This window comes from Salvelinus fontinalis, chromosome 16, assembly GCF_029448725.1.
Source record: "Salvelinus fontinalis isolate EN_2023a chromosome 16, ASM2944872v1, whole genome shotgun sequence".
NCBI classification, from domain to species: domain Eukaryota; kingdom Metazoa; phylum Chordata; class Actinopteri; order Salmoniformes; family Salmonidae; genus Salvelinus; species Salvelinus fontinalis.
Window position 1 is genome coordinate 15755603 of NC_074680.1, and position 18463 is coordinate 15774065.

The 18463-nt window shown below is 41.7% G+C and overlaps 1 protein-coding gene across 7 annotated transcripts in view; it reads left to right on the top strand.

Moving 5' to 3' along the window:
• LOC129812701 (serine/threonine-protein kinase D3-like) overlaps positions 1-18463 on the top strand; it is an 84912-nt gene that overhangs the window by 867 nt on the left and 65582 nt on the right. For 3 of the 7 annotated variants that reach the window (XM_055864512.1, XM_055864514.1, XM_055864515.1), the window contains exons 2-8: positions 7480-7599; positions 7698-7790; positions 8357-8474; positions 9669-9740; positions 10796-13455; positions 14858-14922; positions 15483-16247. In XM_055864512.1, the coding sequence (XP_055720487.1) occupies positions 15939-16247 (309 nt within the window). In that variant the 5' untranslated portion in view covers positions 7480-7599; positions 7698-7790; positions 8357-8474; ... (2 more) ...; positions 14858-14922; positions 15483-15938. Of the gene's footprint in view, positions 1-7479; positions 7600-7697; positions 7791-8356; positions 8475-9668; positions 9741-10795; positions 13456-14178; positions 16248-18463 lie in introns of those variants that run through there. The other 4 variants (XM_055864508.1, XM_055864509.1, XM_055864510.1 and 1 more) reach the window with 4 other exon arrangements.

Below are 18463 nucleotides of genomic sequence, written 5' to 3' on the forward strand. Positions count from 1 at the left end.
TGTCTTGGTAAGTCACGGTATTTAACAAACTTTAAAGTACACTGAACAAAACATAAACACATGCAACAATTTTAAGGTTTCGTCTGAGTTACAGTACATATATGACTATATGGATTTCACATGACTGTGAATACAAATATGCATCTGTTGGTCACAGATACCTTAACAAAAAGCTTGGGGCGTGTATCTGAAAACCAGTCAGTATCTGATGTGACAACCATTTGCCTCATGCAGCGCGTCATCTACTTTGCATAGAGTTGATCAAGCTGTTGATCATGGCATGTGGAATGTTGTTCCACTCCTCATCAATGGCTGTGGGAAGTTGCTGGATATTGGCCGGAACTGGAACACGCTGTCGATCACGTCAATCCAGAGCATCCCAAACATGCTCAATGGGTGACATGTCTGGTGAGATGGCCTCTAAAACGACGTTACAGGCCGTTTATGGTAGAGAAATTAACATTAAATTATCTGGCAACAGTTCTGGTGGACAATTCTACAGTCAGCAGACCAATTGCACACTCCCTTAACTTGAGACATCTGTGGCATTGTGTGACACAACTGCATATTTTATTGGACTTTTTTTATCCCAAGCACAAGGTGCACCTGTGTAATGATCATAACGTTTAATCAGCTTCTTGATATTCCACACCTGTCAGGTGGATGTTTCACTACATTTGATAGAAATCATATTTTTGTGCCTATGGAACATTTCTGGGATATTTTATTTCAGCTCATTAAACATGGGAACAACACTTTACATGAAACGTTTATATTTTTGTTCAGTATACGTTTTTAGGAGATTGTTCTGCGCGTAGGCAGCAAGGCAGGCTGCGCGCAGCAGCTCACAATTATTTGATTGACAGTTCTGGTCGCCTAGTGATGGATGTTAGTCCCGCTTCAGAAGTTTCATTCCTTTACAGACAAGTAAAATAAATGCCTGTTCATATGTCCAGAGAAGGGTTTGTGTCGGCATTTAAAAATAGCCTACCCTAAAAGACAGACAAACAAACAAACATGCTGTAGCCGAGGCGCATTCAAGTGGCCACATTCCAATATATCTGAAAGGCGTAATCGATAAAGGCTACCGGTAGCCTAATGTAATTTAATATTATGAGGCAAATACGAAGATTAGGCTACCCCGTGCTCGCAAGAATGCCCCGAAGATACTTCTGTGTCCCAGCGACATCGGTGCCATGAATAGGCTAGTATATTCTACACGCAACAGTCCGAAGACTGAACACACAGTAGCATCATTAACAAGGAGTCAGAGAAGGCAGGCCAGCGCGAGGTGGATAGAGTTTTGGTAATCTACATCTCGAAATGTATTGTTTTACATGCCTTACAAATTCACGAATGTAGCCTAAAGTTTGCATCATCTTTTCTGGTTTTATTTGAATTACACAACTTTCCCAGGCCTTTATAGCCTATCAATTATAACACGAAAATAATATGTTTTGTGATAACTGCACTGTGCTTTTAATTAAGTGGAGGAAAAACAAATTAACTTTGTTTTTCGGTGAGGGATTTTTCTTAACGTTAAGGATCCCAACTTCGTTTAAACGTTTTAACGTTTAAACATTCACCCCCATAGCGGGAAGGATCACATAATTATATCTGGGTCATCAGGAGGGATCAGCCAATTAATTATGATCGTGCGCAAACTTTCCATAACTGCAGGTAGCAGTAAATTACCAACCTTGGCTTTATACCTGTTGGAACAACACACTCCAGGTGGCAGTAAATCTCCAACCTTGGCTTTATACCTGTTGGAACAACACACTCCAGGTGGCAGTAAATCACCAACCTTGGCTTTATACCTGTTGGAACAACACACTCCAGGTGGCAGTAAATCACCAACCTTGGCTTTATACCTGTTGGAACAACACACTCCAGGTGGCAGTAAATCACCAACCTTGGCTTTATACCTGTTGGAACAACACACTCCAGGTGGCAGTAAATCACCAACCTTGGCTTTATACCTGTTGGAACAACACACTCCAGGTAGCAGTAAATCACCAACCTTGGCTTTATACCTGTTGGAACAACACACTCCAGGTGGCAGTAAATCACCAACCTTGGCTTTATACCTGTTGGAACAACACACTCCAGGTAGCAGTAAATCACCAACCTTGGCTTTATACCTGTTGGAACAACACACTCCAGGTGGCAGTAAATCACCAACCTTGGCTTTATACCTGTTGGAACAACACACTCCAGGTGGCAGTAAGCACACTGTCAGTTTGTTTTCCAAATCATAGAAGTAGTAGAAGAAAATGGACTACTAGATGGCCTTAAATTCACTGCCCGTATGCAGATGCCAGATGCAGATTTATGCTCATATATATTATGTTAACTAATAGCAAAGAAAAGTTTTGGAATTGGCCTAATCAAGACCAAATTAAATGTGTGTGACATGACTGATACCCTCTGGATTTATCATTTTAGAATGTCAGTGTACTAGCTAGTACACAGTGCAGGTTTTAATCATGACCAGAGTGACTGTCTAAGTGCCAAATTATCCCTGGTAGATTTAAAACAGCATAATTATACAGTTCTGGTGAGAACTGGCAAAATGTTTCACAAACTCATCCATGTTGAAGGAGCATGCCTCATTGACTCAACACTGAGAATTCCGAGGTGACTTAACCTGTCATCAATCGTTGTTGTCCTAAGGTGGGTTTTAATCAGTTTTAAAGCTGAGAAGCTTCTCTCGCAAAAAGCACTGCTGACTGGTGTAACAACAGAAATCTTACAAAGTCGAAATAGCTCATGGAAGACCTCTTTATAAGGTTCTAGAAACACAACAAAGTCAAGGAGAGTAGACGGTCTGTCCCTTCCACTTTTCTCTCTCCTATCAAGAAGCCACTTGGTTTGTTGAACCTCATGTTTGAGGTCCTCTAAATCGGACTCAAAGGTCTGAGCAAAAACAAACAGAGGCTCCTCATTCAAGAATGATGTACTCTTTGGTTTGAGAGACTGGACCCCTTGCATTATCTCGCAATTCTTCTTTGAAAAACGCCTCTGCAGCTCAGCTGTGAGACTGTCAAGCACCTGATAAAAGATAGCTCTTTGGAAGCTCTCACCATCACTTTGGTTACTATTTTTCTGTCCTACAGTGCTCATCAATGAGTCGTGAAATCTTAAGCTTGTTTTAGGCTATCTTTTACACACTGTTTGTACATTTATTTTGCAGTGCTCTGCAATCTCTTCAACCTCTTTCCATAGATCTCCAAAGTAACCCTCACTTCTGTAGTCCTGTAGTGTGTCTGTAAGGGCACCTACTAGATCCTCAGCCCTTGCTAGGTCAAGAGAGCTTGATGGGAGCATGTCAGAAAGACATTTGGCATCATCAAGCACTTTACAAAGGGTAACCAAAAGCCTATGAAATGTAAATCTATCTGAGAAAGAAGGCTCCTTGCCTCCACTGATCTATCACCACTATTTTCAAGTGTGATATCCTGTAGCACTCTCAGAACTGCTGGGAGCCTGTCCCTCAGATTACGGCATGCCATGTATCTGCATGCCCACCTTACATCCGTAAATCTCTGTAGTTCCCTGGGCTGCTGCTGTGGATACAGCTCTTTCTGAACTGCAAGCCACATGAGATGAACGTACGAGCCAGATACAAAGTTATAAAGCTTCTGCAGGAGAGCAAAAAAATGTACTGCCTCAGGCACTGATTTTACAGATTCAAACAATGTGCATTACAGTGCACATAAAATGCAAATCTTGCACCGTTTTTAATCCGTGCAGAAACACCAGAATGCTTTCCGCTCATGATGGATGCACCATCATAGCCTTGCCCCACAAGATTATTTTTTGTAGACCATCCTATGTCTTTCAAGGCAATCAATGATCATTTTTGTGAGACCTGCTGCATCTAAGCTTTCAGCTGACTGAAAGTGTAAAAAGCTTTCGTGGATGGCCCCGTTGTAATAGTACCTCACAACTAAAGACATTTGTTCTTTTTTCTTTACATCTTTGGTTTCATCTGCAATTACACTAAAAACTTCACTTTCTTTTACTTCTCTTATTACTTCACTTTGTACCATCTCAGCTCAGCCCTCAAGAACTTCCTTCTAGATTTGGTGGCTTGCGTACTTAGCATTGCCACATGTATTCATAATTTTCTCTATGAGAGGGTCATGCTTTGCTATTTCTTCTAAGATTGTCAAAAAATACCCTTGTTGTGAGAGTCATCAGACTCTCGATGACCTCTCTGCGCTATATTTTGAGTGGCAGTTAATAGGAGCACATCTGCAATTGTTTTAATGTAAAGTGTACAGTTTTCCTCTGGTTTCTTTTTCCGGTCCTCATTTATGACATCTAATATTGAGTTGCTGTCAATAGCCCTTTTATGCTGATTCCAAGCATACATGGTATTGATATGATGCTCTGCCATCGAATGGAGCTTAAACCCAGAATCTTTAAACAGCGCCTTTTTCCAGTTATAAAAACCTGACTGTGATGTGAAGGCAGATTCGGGTGTATTGGGCAGAGCAAAAAGGTCTACAGGCGAAACAATAAGTAAAATCTTGACTTACAGAATATTCAAGCCATGAATTGTCTTTATACCAGGAGCTGTTGAAAGCCCTTTTCCTAGTACCATGCTGAGTTCTGGGAAATGTTTTCAAAGATGGCTGTACAGGACCCTCTTCTCTGGATCTTGAAATGTCTGAAATACACGTTAAATAATGTGTCATATCTCTATGGAAATGTATAATTAAGGGATCTACAAGATTAGATACTAAGAGCTGCTAACTAAAATGTGTAGTTTAAAGTATAGGCCTGGCCTACCATTGGGTCCTTTTGGAACAGAAGTCTGATATCTCTCCCTTTCTTTTCATGTTTAATTGATCCTATGCACAAATAAGACAGTCTATGGTTACATCTAAGCATCCAATTACCCACATTTAGTCCAATCTCAATCCTCATTACAAATCCCCATTATCATAACTGTACTTTAAAATCAACTACCAGCCTAAGTGACTAGTTAGATCATGGCTAGCCCTACTCTGCAGTAAGTAACTTAGCTAGCTATAATTTCTTACACCTTTACCATAGCAAACTGCAAATTGTGGTCATCTTTTGAGTAACCTTAACATATTGATAATAACAATTGTTTGTTTTGAGTTCAAGTAAAAAATTCTAACTGAGTTTTTGCATTTCAAATAGCTGAATGTTAACTTGCTAACACTGACAGCTGTAATTTACTCCACTGTATATGCATGTATTACTAGCACAGATGTAAACATAATGTTAGGCTAATTTTTTTTGATTTTTTCACCTTTATTTAACCAGGTAGGCAAGTTGAGAACAAGTTCTCATTTACAATTGCGACCTGGCCAAGATAAAGCAAAGCAGTTCGACACATACAATAACACAGAGTTACACATGGAGTAAAACAAACATACAGTCAATAATACAGTAGAAAAATAAGTCTATATACAATGTGAGCAAATGAGGTGAGATAAGGGAGGTAAAGGCAAAAAAAGGCCATGGTGGTGAAGTAAATACAATATAGCAAGTAAAACACTGGAATGGTAGATTTGCAGTGGAAGAATGTGCAAAGTAGAAATAGAAATAATGGGGTGCAAAGGAGCAAAATAAATAAATACAGTAGGGGAAGAGGTAGTTGTTTGGACTAAATTATAGATGGGCTATGTACAGGTGCAGTAATCTGTGAGCTGCTCTGACAGCTGGTGCTTAAAGCTAGTGAGGGAGAAAAGTGTTTCCAGTTTCAGAGATTTTTGTAGTTTGTTCCAGTCATTGGCAGCAAAGAACTGGAAGGAGAGGCGGCCAAAGGAAGAATTGGTTTTGGGGTGACCAGAGAGATATACCTGCTGGAGCGCGTGCTACAGGTGGGTGCTGCTATGGTGACCAGCGAGCTGAGATAAGGGGGGACTTTACCTAGCAGGGTCTTGTAGATGACCTGGAGCCAGTGCGTTTGGCGACGAGTATGAAGCGAGGGCCAGCCAACGAGAGCGTACAGGTCTCAGTGGTGGGTAGTATATGGGGCTTTGGTGACAAAACGGATGGCACTGTGATAGACTGCATCCAATTTATTGAGTAGGGTATTGGAGGCTATTTTGTAAATGACATCGCCGAAGTCGAGGATCGGTAGGTTGGTCAGTTTTACGAGGGTATGTTTGGCAGCATGAGTGACGGATGCTTTGTTGCGAAATATGAAGCCAATTCTAGATTTAACTTTGGATTGGAGATGTTTGATGTGAGTCTGGAAGGAGAGTTTACAGTCTAACCAGACACCTAGGTATTTGTAGTTGTCCACATATTCTAAGTCAGAACCGTCCAGAGTAATGATGCTGGACGGGCGGGCAGGTGCAGGCAGCGATCGGTTGAAGAGCATGCATTTAGTTTTACTTGTATTTAAGAGCAGTTGGAGGCCACGGAAGGAGAGTTGTATGGCATTGAAGCTCGTCTGGAGGGTTGTTAACACAGTGTCCAAAGAAGGGCCAGAGGTATACAGAATGGTGTCGTCTGCGTAGAGGTGGATCAGAGACTAACCAGCAGCAAGAGTGACATCATTGATGTATACAGAGAAGAGAGTCAGTCCAAGAATTGAACAATGTGGCACCACCATAGAGACTGCTAGAGGCCCGGACAACAGACCCTCCGATTTGACACACTGAACTCTATCAGAGAAGTAGTTGGTGAACCAGGCGAGGCAATCATTTGAGAAACCAAGGCTATCGAGTCTGCCGATGAGGATGTGGTGATTGACAGAGTCGAAAGCGTTGGCCAGGTTAATGAATACGGCTGCACAGTATTGTTTCTAATCGATGGCGGTTAAGATATCGTTTAGGACCTTGAGCGTGGCTGAGGTGCACCCATGACCAGCTCTGAAACCAGATTGCATAGCGGAGAAGGTGCGGTGGGATTCGAAATGGTCGGTAATCTGTTTGTTGATTTGGCTTTCGAAGACCTTAGAAAGGCAGGGTAGGATAGATATAGGTCTGTAGCAGTTTGGGTCAAGAGTGTCCCCCCCTTTGAAGAGGGGGATGGCCGCAGCTGCTTTCCAATCTTTGGGAATCTCAGACGACACGAAAGAGAGGTTGAACAGGCCAGTAAGGCTAAATTGGGAACTGATCTCTTTTCTGTTAATGGAGGCAAAGGTCTAATGCTAACTTACACAGCGACTCAACTTTCGTAAATGTTGATCAGGAAACCTAAACCTGATGCTAAACCTTAAAAACTTACTTCAAATATGATGTTTTCGCCAATCGCGAAAAGAGTTCGTAGAGCTGTGGAAATATTCTCAATTTCTTTTCTGTATGTTCTTCTTATTCTTCTGTATCTCGCAACGAACGTTAATTTTCTTTCTTCCTCGATTTGAAAAATGCGCCTTTGACCGTCAAAATAAATGCTTTCAACAAGAGGTGAAACGAGATGTCAATCAGCATCAAACTGCCACTAGCGAATTACATTTACCCCTCTGGCTCCGCCCCTGTTTGACAGGTCTACAGCTGCAGGAGAAAGTGACAACACTTCCACCTCTGAAACCCAAGGCAGCCCTGTCCAATGAAGACATCATGCGCTACAGCAGACAGCTTCTGCTGCCAGAGCTGGGTGTACAAGGTAATAATGGCAGCTTTCACCCAACCTCTGAAATAAGGGCGTTCATTTAGTGTGACATTATTGAACACCTTATTGAACACATCCTTTACTCTCTGCAGGCAGGCCAGCTGAATCTCCCAGACATCAGTGCTGGTTGTAGGGTGTAGAGGACTAGGCTTCCCCCTCACAGTATCTAGCTGCAGCAGGAATCGGTAGGTAGATCCTGTGTGGCTCAGTTGGTAGAGCATGGAGCTTGCAACGCCTGGGTTGTGGGTTCGATTCCCACGGAGGACCAGTATGGAAATGTATGCACTCACTACTGAAAGTCGCTCTGTATAAGAGTGTTTGCTAAATGACTAAAATGTAAATGTAAAAATGTGGGGAGAGAGAATATCAGTAACTTATACCTGTAGTCATGGTCAATGATTCAAATGCTGTACACCCAAAGATATAGCCTCTCCATGGAGCTGAATCACTACAAATCAACATAGCATTTGGCATATCACAAATTATTAGGTAGACCTACATGTAATACACTTTTGAACCTCTAGGGATATGCAATACTAATTACATTTTTATTTAACCTTTATTTACTAGGCAAGTCAGTTAAGAATTTTATTTTATTTATAATGACGGCCTACACCGGCCAAACCCGGACGACGCTGGGCCAATTGTGCACCGCCCTATGGGACTCCAAATCACGGCCAGTTGCGATACAGCCTGGATTCGAAGTGTATGTACACTGTTATAACATGGTTTCATCCCTTTGTAACCCCAGGGCGTGTGGGTCTGCTGGACTATGACGAGGTTGAGCTGAGTAACCTGCACAGACAGGTGCTCCATGGTGAGGACAGCCAGGGCCAGGCCAAGGCCCAGTTTGCTGCCCATGTTGTCAGGTAGGTATAGGAGGCTACTGGGGCCTGCACAGGCTGATGCAGTACTGTGAATAAACTCTACATCATAGCTATAGCCACTAGGTGGTGCCGTTTACCCAAACAGCAACGGCTTGCTCTCGGATCAAATCAAAATGTATTTGTCACATGCTTTGTAAACAACAGGCGTAGACTAACAGTGAAATGTTTATTCACGGATCCTTTTTCAACAATGCCGAGTTTAAGATAGAGAAGAAAAAATAGAAATAGTGACAGGAGGATTAAATACACAGTGAATAACGAATAACAATGACGAGTAAAAATACCATGGCTATACACAGGCAGTAACAGAACCGAGTCGGTGTGCAGGGGTACTAGGTCATTGAGGTAGCTATGTACATATAGCTAGGGTTAAAGTGACTAGGCAACAGGACAGATATTCGACTGAGATGTAGCAGCAGTATATGTGGAGTAGCAGTGTGTGTTGTGTGTGGCGTCCGTATGCATGTGGGCACATCTTATGTGTGTGTGGGTGTATATGGTGTGTGTTTGGGTGTCAGTGTAAATATGTCTGAGTAGAGTCCAGTGTGTGTGCATAGTCAGTGCAAGAGAGTTTGTGCAAAAAAAGGGTCAATGCAGGTAGTCCAGGTAGCCATTTTATTAGCTATTTAGCAGTCTTGTTTAGCAGTCTTATGATAACCTATAGTCCCCCCTCTTTTTTGTTAGAGTGAACATACAGTACATTAATGGTAATGCAATTGAATGTTGAAGGGAAAATATGCAGTTACTACGTCCATTTTGGGATTTATAAATTAATGATATGTACCCATTTGATTCTTAGTATAACGTATAAATGCCTCTTAGTTCAACTGTCGTCCTCTATCAGAACCCAAAATATAAGCTTGTAAACGTAAAGAAACACTATATAGCCTCAAAACATAGCTCTGTGTATGAATTTAAGAGTGGTTACATTTCTCCAGCCCCATCCCTCAGCTTTTTACCAAAACAGGGGTGGAGAAAACACTTTGTTATTGTTTCAACTTTTCATTGCTCCTTTTAGGATTTCCATATTCAGAGGAAAATAACATTAGCCAGCCAATATTCTGTTCAATACTTTCTTACTCTCCAAAATTAGTTAGATATAAGGGGTGGGATAGGTCAGCGTCGTTTGGTTTTAATGTGAATGGCCTTGTGTCTGTCCTTTTTATGTGTGTACAGGTTGAACTCCACAGTAGAATAATTCCCTACCTTCCAGCTCTCTCCAGAGAACACCTCACAGCTCATCCAACAGTATCCTCCCTCTCCGCTTTGAGCCTTATATTATCTTACAGGGAGTAAATAAGAGACTTTACTATCTGTCACACAGGTTTTCTGTGTAATCAAATCCAAGAGTCAAACAATTAGCATAACACTGACTTTCTGAGGCAAAATCACTGCATTTTTACTCCTTGACATTATCCACCTCAATTACGACATTGTGGCTGACTGTTTAGATAATGTTCCCACCCGCTATCTGATAAATGATGCCTGTGTCCTCAGTGGCAAGCGCCTAGTATCTGCCAGTGCCCTGAGAATGGAGGGCTAGGTAAGGATCTAGTTACATTTAAGTCTCTACATTTAAGTCCCCACATGCATACTAGATTTACATAAATGTCTGACAAATGACTGACTAGTAAATGGCATGTGTTTATTGCTACTCATCCTTTGTGTATAGTAACCCCTGTTGTCTGTGTCTGTAGTTGACAGTGTATAACTACCGTGGAGGCCCCTGCTACAGGTGTTTGTACCCAAAGCCTCCACTCCCGGAGAAAGTGACCAACTGCTCTGACGGAGGGGTCCTAGGAGTAGTTGAGTTCTCTTCTGATTCATGTCTTCACCCTTTCATAGAGAAAGGAATTGACTGTTGACGTTTCACTCTTTTGTCTCAGTGCCAGGGATCATGGGATGCTTCCAAGCGTTGGAGGTCCTGAAGATCGCCTCAGGACAGGACTGTATCTTTCCCAGTGAAAGCTCCCTGAGTCACTCCACAGCCCCACTACAGCCCCACTACAGCTTATCTACTGTACAATGAAACGGCACGTTATGCTTAGTCATGGTGCTGACTGGATGAATGAAAGCCTGAATGAGTCAGTGTAGCATGGGAAGGAAGGGGTGTTTTTCTTCATTACCATGCCCATCTGATAAAGCTAGACTAAAAGAGAGGACATTCTGTAGATTTGCTGGACCTTTGAGGTATGTTTCTGAATATACAAAGACCATTTTAAATCAGTGACGTGGGTCATGCTGTGAATCATAGTAATGTGTGTCAGTCAGACAGGAGCCCCTTCCTTGACTCAGTGTGACAGCTTCCTGTGGCCAACAGCTGTTGATGTTTGACGCCCAGGATGCCAAGTTCCGATCCATCAGGCTGCGGACCAAGCAGGCCAGCTGTGCTGTGTGTGGAGAGAACTCCCACTGTCACACACTTAGTGGACTATGAGAAGTTCTGTGGGTCTGCTGCCACAGATAAGGTCAGGGGTTACTGAAAAGAGGGCACTGTGGGCAAAGCATTGATCTTTCATATTCATTGTTAAGGGGTTAGCATTTTAAAGTAAAGGGGGTAGCATTTTAAAGTAAAGGGGATTTTAAATTAAATCTGAATTGGCAAAAGTGTTATCACTCACCTTTAAACCCCTTAGCAAATACACATAGCGTATGGAATGTTGTTGGGCCAGGAAAATGTGCTCATTATCTATAATTCAGATAAATAGCAGAGATATACGCTGAATGTCAAAAGGAGTTTTCTGTACTTTACTGCACTACAAAAGCTAAATAACATTCCCATTTTCCATTAATTATAGGAAAATGTTGTTTAAGTGTTGGCTTTGAATATATTTACCTAATATTTTCTGGGTTTTCTTTCAGTGTCGAAAACTAAACCTTCTCTCCAAAGACCAGAGGGTATCCGTGCAGCTAGAGTATAGTCCGTGACTTTCTGTTTTTTGACGATTATTGCATGATTACCAATGCTTGACTTGGGCCAAACCTCAAATGTTCTACTGCTTGAGCTCCTGTTCCTCTTATAGAATATTAGCTCAAAAGTATTGTGGAGCTCCTGCACCTAAATGGAAACAGTACCAGCACCCAAAATAAGTATCGTCACCTATTTCAGTCCAAGTCAATGACTGATGATTACACTTGATTTGATTTTCTGTGATTCTGGGTTCATAAACCCAGATTAAATCTAAACGCTGACCCAACCCTAAATGGGAAATGACTAAAACGTGATTGTACGTATTCTACGGAAAATAATAACCTTTTTTTTTTTGTTGGCGCTGACAGAAATGGTTGTTTGGATTTCTGCTAAATTACAGCTTTCAAAAGAATTGAGCCATTAAGAGAAAGGAGATGAAGATCGTGATTGATTGGCCTATAATAGTGATTGTGCAAGGCCTGGAGTCGGGAAAACGTTTTATTTCCTATAATTGAAATAATGTGACAAAACGTTAAGCTTACTCCACCCAACTCAACAACAAAAAAAGGCAACCAGTTGCACTATGCATGTAGTTATAGAAAAGTTATTCTCCAAAGCAGTTTGTCATCTTTGTGTCATCTCACAGAAAACTAGCAACTTCAATTCTGATGTCGCAGACCTTTAAACCTGACATTGTCATTAACAAAGTGAAGTGTTGTAGGTGACCATTGACAAACATTAGAATTTCTCCTTTCTATTGCCAGGAGAATAAAGCTATAGTGGACAACACGGCTGCTCATCTCCTGCTGGACGTACGCCCTCTAGTGGAGGTGGATATATGTTACCTGCCCACCTCCCTCAGTATCCTTCTGCTGGCTGAATACCCTCCGGGCATTGTACTCCATTAACTATATACAATTAGCAAGATATGGAGTTAGTTAGGAGGATATTAATACTTCTTTCCATTAATTACATCTGTCATCACTGTGTTTTCATAGCTGTTCTGATCTGAATTAGTAATCAAATAATTGTCCTCAATTCAATGGTAAAATGATTTATTTCCGTATATCATTGCTAGACATTCCTCTCTCCTGTTTAGAGAACAGCAACAGTGAACACATCCATGTGCTGAAGGAGAGAATTGGCCAAGTGAAAGAGCAGATGTCGAGTGCATCCCAGGTCCCATGTAACATGACTGATCTGGTCTCCATCTAGCTCCGCAGGTCACAACATGCAGAGCCTCTTCAATGGCTAGGCTTATGGAGCGGCTCCATATTCACTGAACAAACAGGAGTCATTTGAGTGCTAATTAAGTCTGTGTAGCCTTGTCCTGCGAGGGTATTCGCTTATTTTGGACAGCCAATGACGGGGGTTGATGGAGTTGCTAGGTGATCCTTTTTCCAATACAAAAATATACCGTCATCGGTCTCTTTTTATTGAATATTCATCATGGTCTTTATTTCAGCAGAGTGTATTACCAGCAAACCTGTGTATATGTGGCTATTAATGAGCTCTTTTAATGGCCAATTTCTGGGAAACACTCTGTTCTGTAAACAGTTGACACAATTTAGTTGAACTGGTACACATGACACCCTTTTAAGTTTCAAGAGTGAAAGAAGTCATATCATGTTCATAACACACCTAATAGTGAATATGAATTAAAATACCATGCAATAGCTCTGCTTCTGGCCAAGCATCAAACAAAGAATATTCCCTACCCATTTTATTCATTCAACTCACGTAGTCTCGCATAGCCAGCCAGACGTCGTAATCTTGTGAGAAGCCAGGAAATGGAAGCTGCTACTACTCATTTTGATTCGTTTGTGTTTCCCTGCTGCAGTTTATGTGATCTGTAAGCTGGGTAATGACTCCCAGAAGGCAGTTCAGGTCTTGGAGAGAATGTCAGGTTCTGAGGTGGACTGTGTCACTGCGAAGAACATCTGTGGGGGACTGATGGCCTGGGCCCAGAAGATAGACCCCTCTTTCCCTCAGTATTGACTCAACGTCACAGGTTCCACACTGAGGTTTCATCACGGAAAGCTTAAAGATCATGTAGGTTTTTCTGAGAGTGTGAGATATCATTGGTCCCATATTTCAGTCTGTTGTAAAAAGAAATTCACGCCAGTCGGTCATTCAGATATTTTGTCCATATAGTCCTCTTCCTCCACCAGCCCTGCCGTGTAAGTAGTGTATCATGTAATCATAACAACCGTTTTTCTGCCTTAACTTGTTTTATGTATTCTGGTTGCATTGGGTATTGCTTCCCTGACAGACAATTCTTAGATTAATTAGTTATATCTCACTGGTGAAAAGTGAAAGAAATCGTTTCATGTTTTCAAGATTGTGCTTTAAATGGCAAGTAAAATGTTGTACAAGCAAAAACAAAACATTGTTATAACCCCAATGTATTGTTGAGGGCATACAGGGTAACATAGTACTTCATTATGTATTTCGAGTTATTTGGGAACATTGATATATGAAATATGTGTTAGAGTTATTACACATCTATACATCCATAATGTGTTGTCATTTCCATATTTGGATAAGAAATGATATGCTGATGTATTCGGGGCACTGCGTTCATCCACCTCTGGCCTGCTCGCCTCCCTACCTCTGAGGAAGTTCGCTGCTCTGGCACCCCAATGGTGAAACAAACTCCCTCACGACGCCAGGTCAGCGGAGTCAATCACCACCTTCCAGAGACACCTGAAACCCCGCCTCTTTAAGGAATACCTAGGATAGGATAGAGTAATCATTCTACCCCCCCCCCCCCCCTTAAAAGATTTAGATGCACTATTGTAAAGTGGTTGTTCCGCTGGATATCATAAGGTGAATGCACCAATTTGTAAGTCGCTCTAGATAAGAGCGTCTGCTAAATGACTTAAATGTAAATGTATTCCACCACCCTCTCTAAAAGATTAGACGCAACAGTGCAACAACAGTGTAAGGGATAGAGGATGATGGCATTTTTTCTACGTTGCTGGCAACTGATTTTCAGAACTGAAGCAATTGACGTCGGGTAACTCCTGTTTTTTTTCTCTCCAGCATAACCCGAATAACGGAAAAGATAGATGAAAGAGGCATGCGCAATGTAAAGATAACTTTTTCGAGACGCCATTGCATGTAAGATTGTAGTTTGAAGATTTATCCTCACCGATAGAAACCCAAAGCACCAAATAGGTAATAGAACTTCAAGCCCCAGGAATCTTTCTCTCCTTTTCTCTCAGAACAGTGGGAGTAGTCACAGCTGGAAGGATAATAAGATGCGCATGAATCTGGCAACCACGAATAGGCGACAAGAGAAAGTTTCAAAAATTAGAGAACTCGGTTGTGATTCTTAGCACGCTTTTAGACAATCCTGCTAATGCATATGGTTACATTGTTGCTCATTTGTATGATTTAGAAAAAGGCGAATGAACTTGAATATTTTTTCTGTGTGATTCGATTGTTGGAGTTTTTGGAGAAGTTTATGCTGTCCACTGGCCATGAATCCAACGACGCCTTTTGAAGAAAGTGGAGGTAAGTAGGCCAATGATGTTTTAGACATATTTTATGGACGATTGGAATATTTAGGGTAATTCATAGGATATCGAATAATATTTCAACAAGCTTTTGTTATGCAAAAACAGGTCTTGTATAACTTGTGTTGCTGGCATTCGTGGACATGAGGTCGTCTTCTGCCAGCAATTCAATCGAAAGTGGGATGGTCCAGATGTTGAAAAGCCTTGATTCCAGATGTTGGTTGTGCATGATGAATAGATAAATAGAAAACATTCCGTAATGTATGGTAAACTACACCATGTCGCTAATTTGTCAGATGAAGTTATTAAACATGATGCATTGTTTGTACTTGCTTACAATATAATCGAATTTTACAATTACAATTATTTGATGTGTTTATTGTAACCAAACCTGATCATGCATATTTCTCGTGAATTGCATCACTTATTGTTATAGCATAGCCTACTCAGAAAGTGTAAACAGCTTCGAGGTCATGATTTGTTTTGCAGATTTTTTTCAGTTCGGTCACCATATTCTATTCTACCACCATTAAATGTACTGTATCTGTTTTGTGACAGGTTTCCTGTGGCCAGGGCAGATATGTGACTCTAGTACTGTGAGGGGACACCATTCAAGAACATGAAGTTTGGAATGGTGACCGCCTCTTGCAGTGAGCGTTGGGGAATCGATCGAGGACGACTGGAGCATCCACAGTATCTCAGCAGTGCAAACTGCACACATCTCTTGCCTTAGAGAGAGAGCTAAAGCCATTTAGTGGAATCATCAGGCTTTGTCCGTGAATTGATTGCCAGGCATCTGAGAAGTCACTGGGGATGAAAGTTTGACTATTGGCTAACAGTGCTCGTGATACTTTGAAGACCTTGCATTTCATGTCTCCTAGAATGAGGCTTGAGTGTTTCTTCAGACTTGTGTCTGTTCTTAGTAGTTCAGTGGTGCCTGATTTAAAAAGGCATCACTGACGGTTACAATACTTTACATTTTGCATCATCATCTCTGCCATTGGAAGAAACCCAATGTCTGCCTGCAGCAGCTCAGCTCCTCCGTCCTTTCCCAAAGCCTACCTCCACTCACAAATCCCAGCCGTGCCTCTGACCCCCTCACCATCGCCGAGCCCCCCGGGACCCCTCTACAGCCGCCTGTCCAACGGGAGTCACGGGAGTCACACTCACAGCGCTCCCAGCCCCACTAACTCCCGCAGCTCCTTCCATGGAGTGTCCTTCCTCCTCCAGATTGGCCTGACCAGAGAGATGGTGAACCTGGAGAACCATGACATGTCGCTGTCTGCTGTCAAAGACCTGGTCTGCTCTATAGTCGACCAAAAGGTAATTACACAACCCTTCCTTGTTTTAACACTCGACCTACTACAGCTAATGCATAATGACAGACTGAATATCTATGAGCATATCGATAGAGTGAAATGCGATAAGTAGGCCTGAGCAAGAGAAAGAAAATTCACTGTAAAACCTAAAAGCTTAGTTGTCTTTTTTTTTCTCAATTCCAAGTTTCAAGAAAGATTGTAAAGTCCACCAAGCATACTGCTAAACAAATCAGTGGCATAGTTTGGCACTGAGCAAATTTCAGGTCTGCTGAGTGCAAACTTGAGCGCTGTGAAAATTCTGTGCAACTTCCAGCACATGTTTTACTATGAACACTGAGCGGGACCAGCTTTAAATTACAGCTTCAGACAGTGGTCAAGTAGGCTACTGTGGCTATTTGATCGTAATGTAGGCTTACCAGCGTGGCCTGCCATCATAAACAATGGAGAAAATGCATCCCATAACAGTTTAACATGGAAATAGCTGTTCTATCATTCAGCCTACAGTAGCAGCCAATGTGTGTGATTTGATTTGATTTGTGGTGTTCAACATAGGTCTACATTCCATGAGACTTTTGAAAAAAAAACATGCAGGGCTTGACATGAACCTGTTTATCCACTTGTCCTTCAGACATGGAGGTGACTGAAAATGTTGTTGTGTTTGATCCAAGAAACCACTTTACAAAATAAAATGACAGAGAATCAGACAAATTATGGCTATCTGAAAATACAACACTGCCCCTTTAAGAAAAAAAAGCTGTTTACCTGATTCACTTTTCAAAGATGTCTAGAAATGTACACGTAGAAATGTACACGTTTTCTGCTCTTGCAGGAAACAATCATTCCCCCATTGCTGACTACAAATGATCTATAACTGGGCTAATATCTCACTAACTAGCTTAAGATATGAACAAATGTGCACACTTGGCTACATGCAGCTCTCGCTTTCATCTCAAAACAAGCACTTCTACTCATGACCGCTCATTCTGTAAACACAGTCCAGTTCAAAGTGAATGGCACATATGGCAATGGTTTATTTGCATATTATCCTACTGCAGCTCTGATTGGTTTGGCCGTACCGATCTGTGTAGAGTACAGGCTGAGTATAGCCTGTCAATGCAATAAAATCATACTCCACTCCATACTCCAATGCCTTCAACAAAATGTTATGTTGCATTGAAAGTGGAAAATATTGCGTTGATTCGATCACAATTCCCACAGTAAAGGGAAACGTTGATAATGTTGATAGCTAAGGGGGTACCTGTAAAGTTGAGTGACGTTCAATCTCGTGTTTCTCTGCGCAGGCTGTTATTTCTTCTGCGGGGCAGTCCTGGGAGCGCGCAGCTTAGAGGGAACATTGGTTGCAAGTTGAAATGAACTCTTCAAAACAGTGAGACAGTTATATTGCAGGCAGTGTTTGCCATTTCTGTGCCATACTTGTCTGTTTACACTTTTTGTGACAGTTTTTTTGTTGTTGTTGCAGACATCTGTGTCTTGTGCACAGAATGAGTTTTAAGCACCACAGCAGCATGCTCGGCAGCAGTGAGGCTTCTCCGGTTGGCGTGCACGGTCTAGTAGCATCAGCTATTTACATTGTGGTGTACTCTCACTGGCGACACTAACACTGAACCACTCAGTGGTTTATCCCTCTCAAAGTCATCCACGATGCAATGCATATGCCAGGTTATTTTCCATGACAACTGTGGCTGTCGGTAATGACTTTGGGTTATGGCTCCTGCATAAGAAGAGGCTTTGAACAACTGAAATATAGACTGCATCAATCAACAGTGGTTGCCTATGTACCACTGGCAAGAAAGATGCAAAGGCAAGTTTGGAAAATCAAGAGCAAACCAGTGGAACCAAATGTAATTTGCTGACTCCATTTGTTTGTTCTTTAAATTGTGTTGGTGGCAAGCAGACTGTCTCTGTCCATTATGGGGTTGCCATTACCATGCATTGGTCTGGTTTTTAACTCTTAGCAATCTAGAGATGGAGTTGGTCCTTGAAGAACATTCTCAGGACTGACTATTTGTTCAAAGAGTGTGTCCTTGCGTCCTCCTTGTGCTTCTTTACACATCAGTGTAGATAATAACATACAGTATGAACGGCCTTGCCTCAGACTACAGACGACAGATCCACATTCAGATGTTCACATCCAACTGATACCATACATTAGACTTCTTATTAGATCCTGAACGTTTAGATAATAGTTTTTGCAGCTTA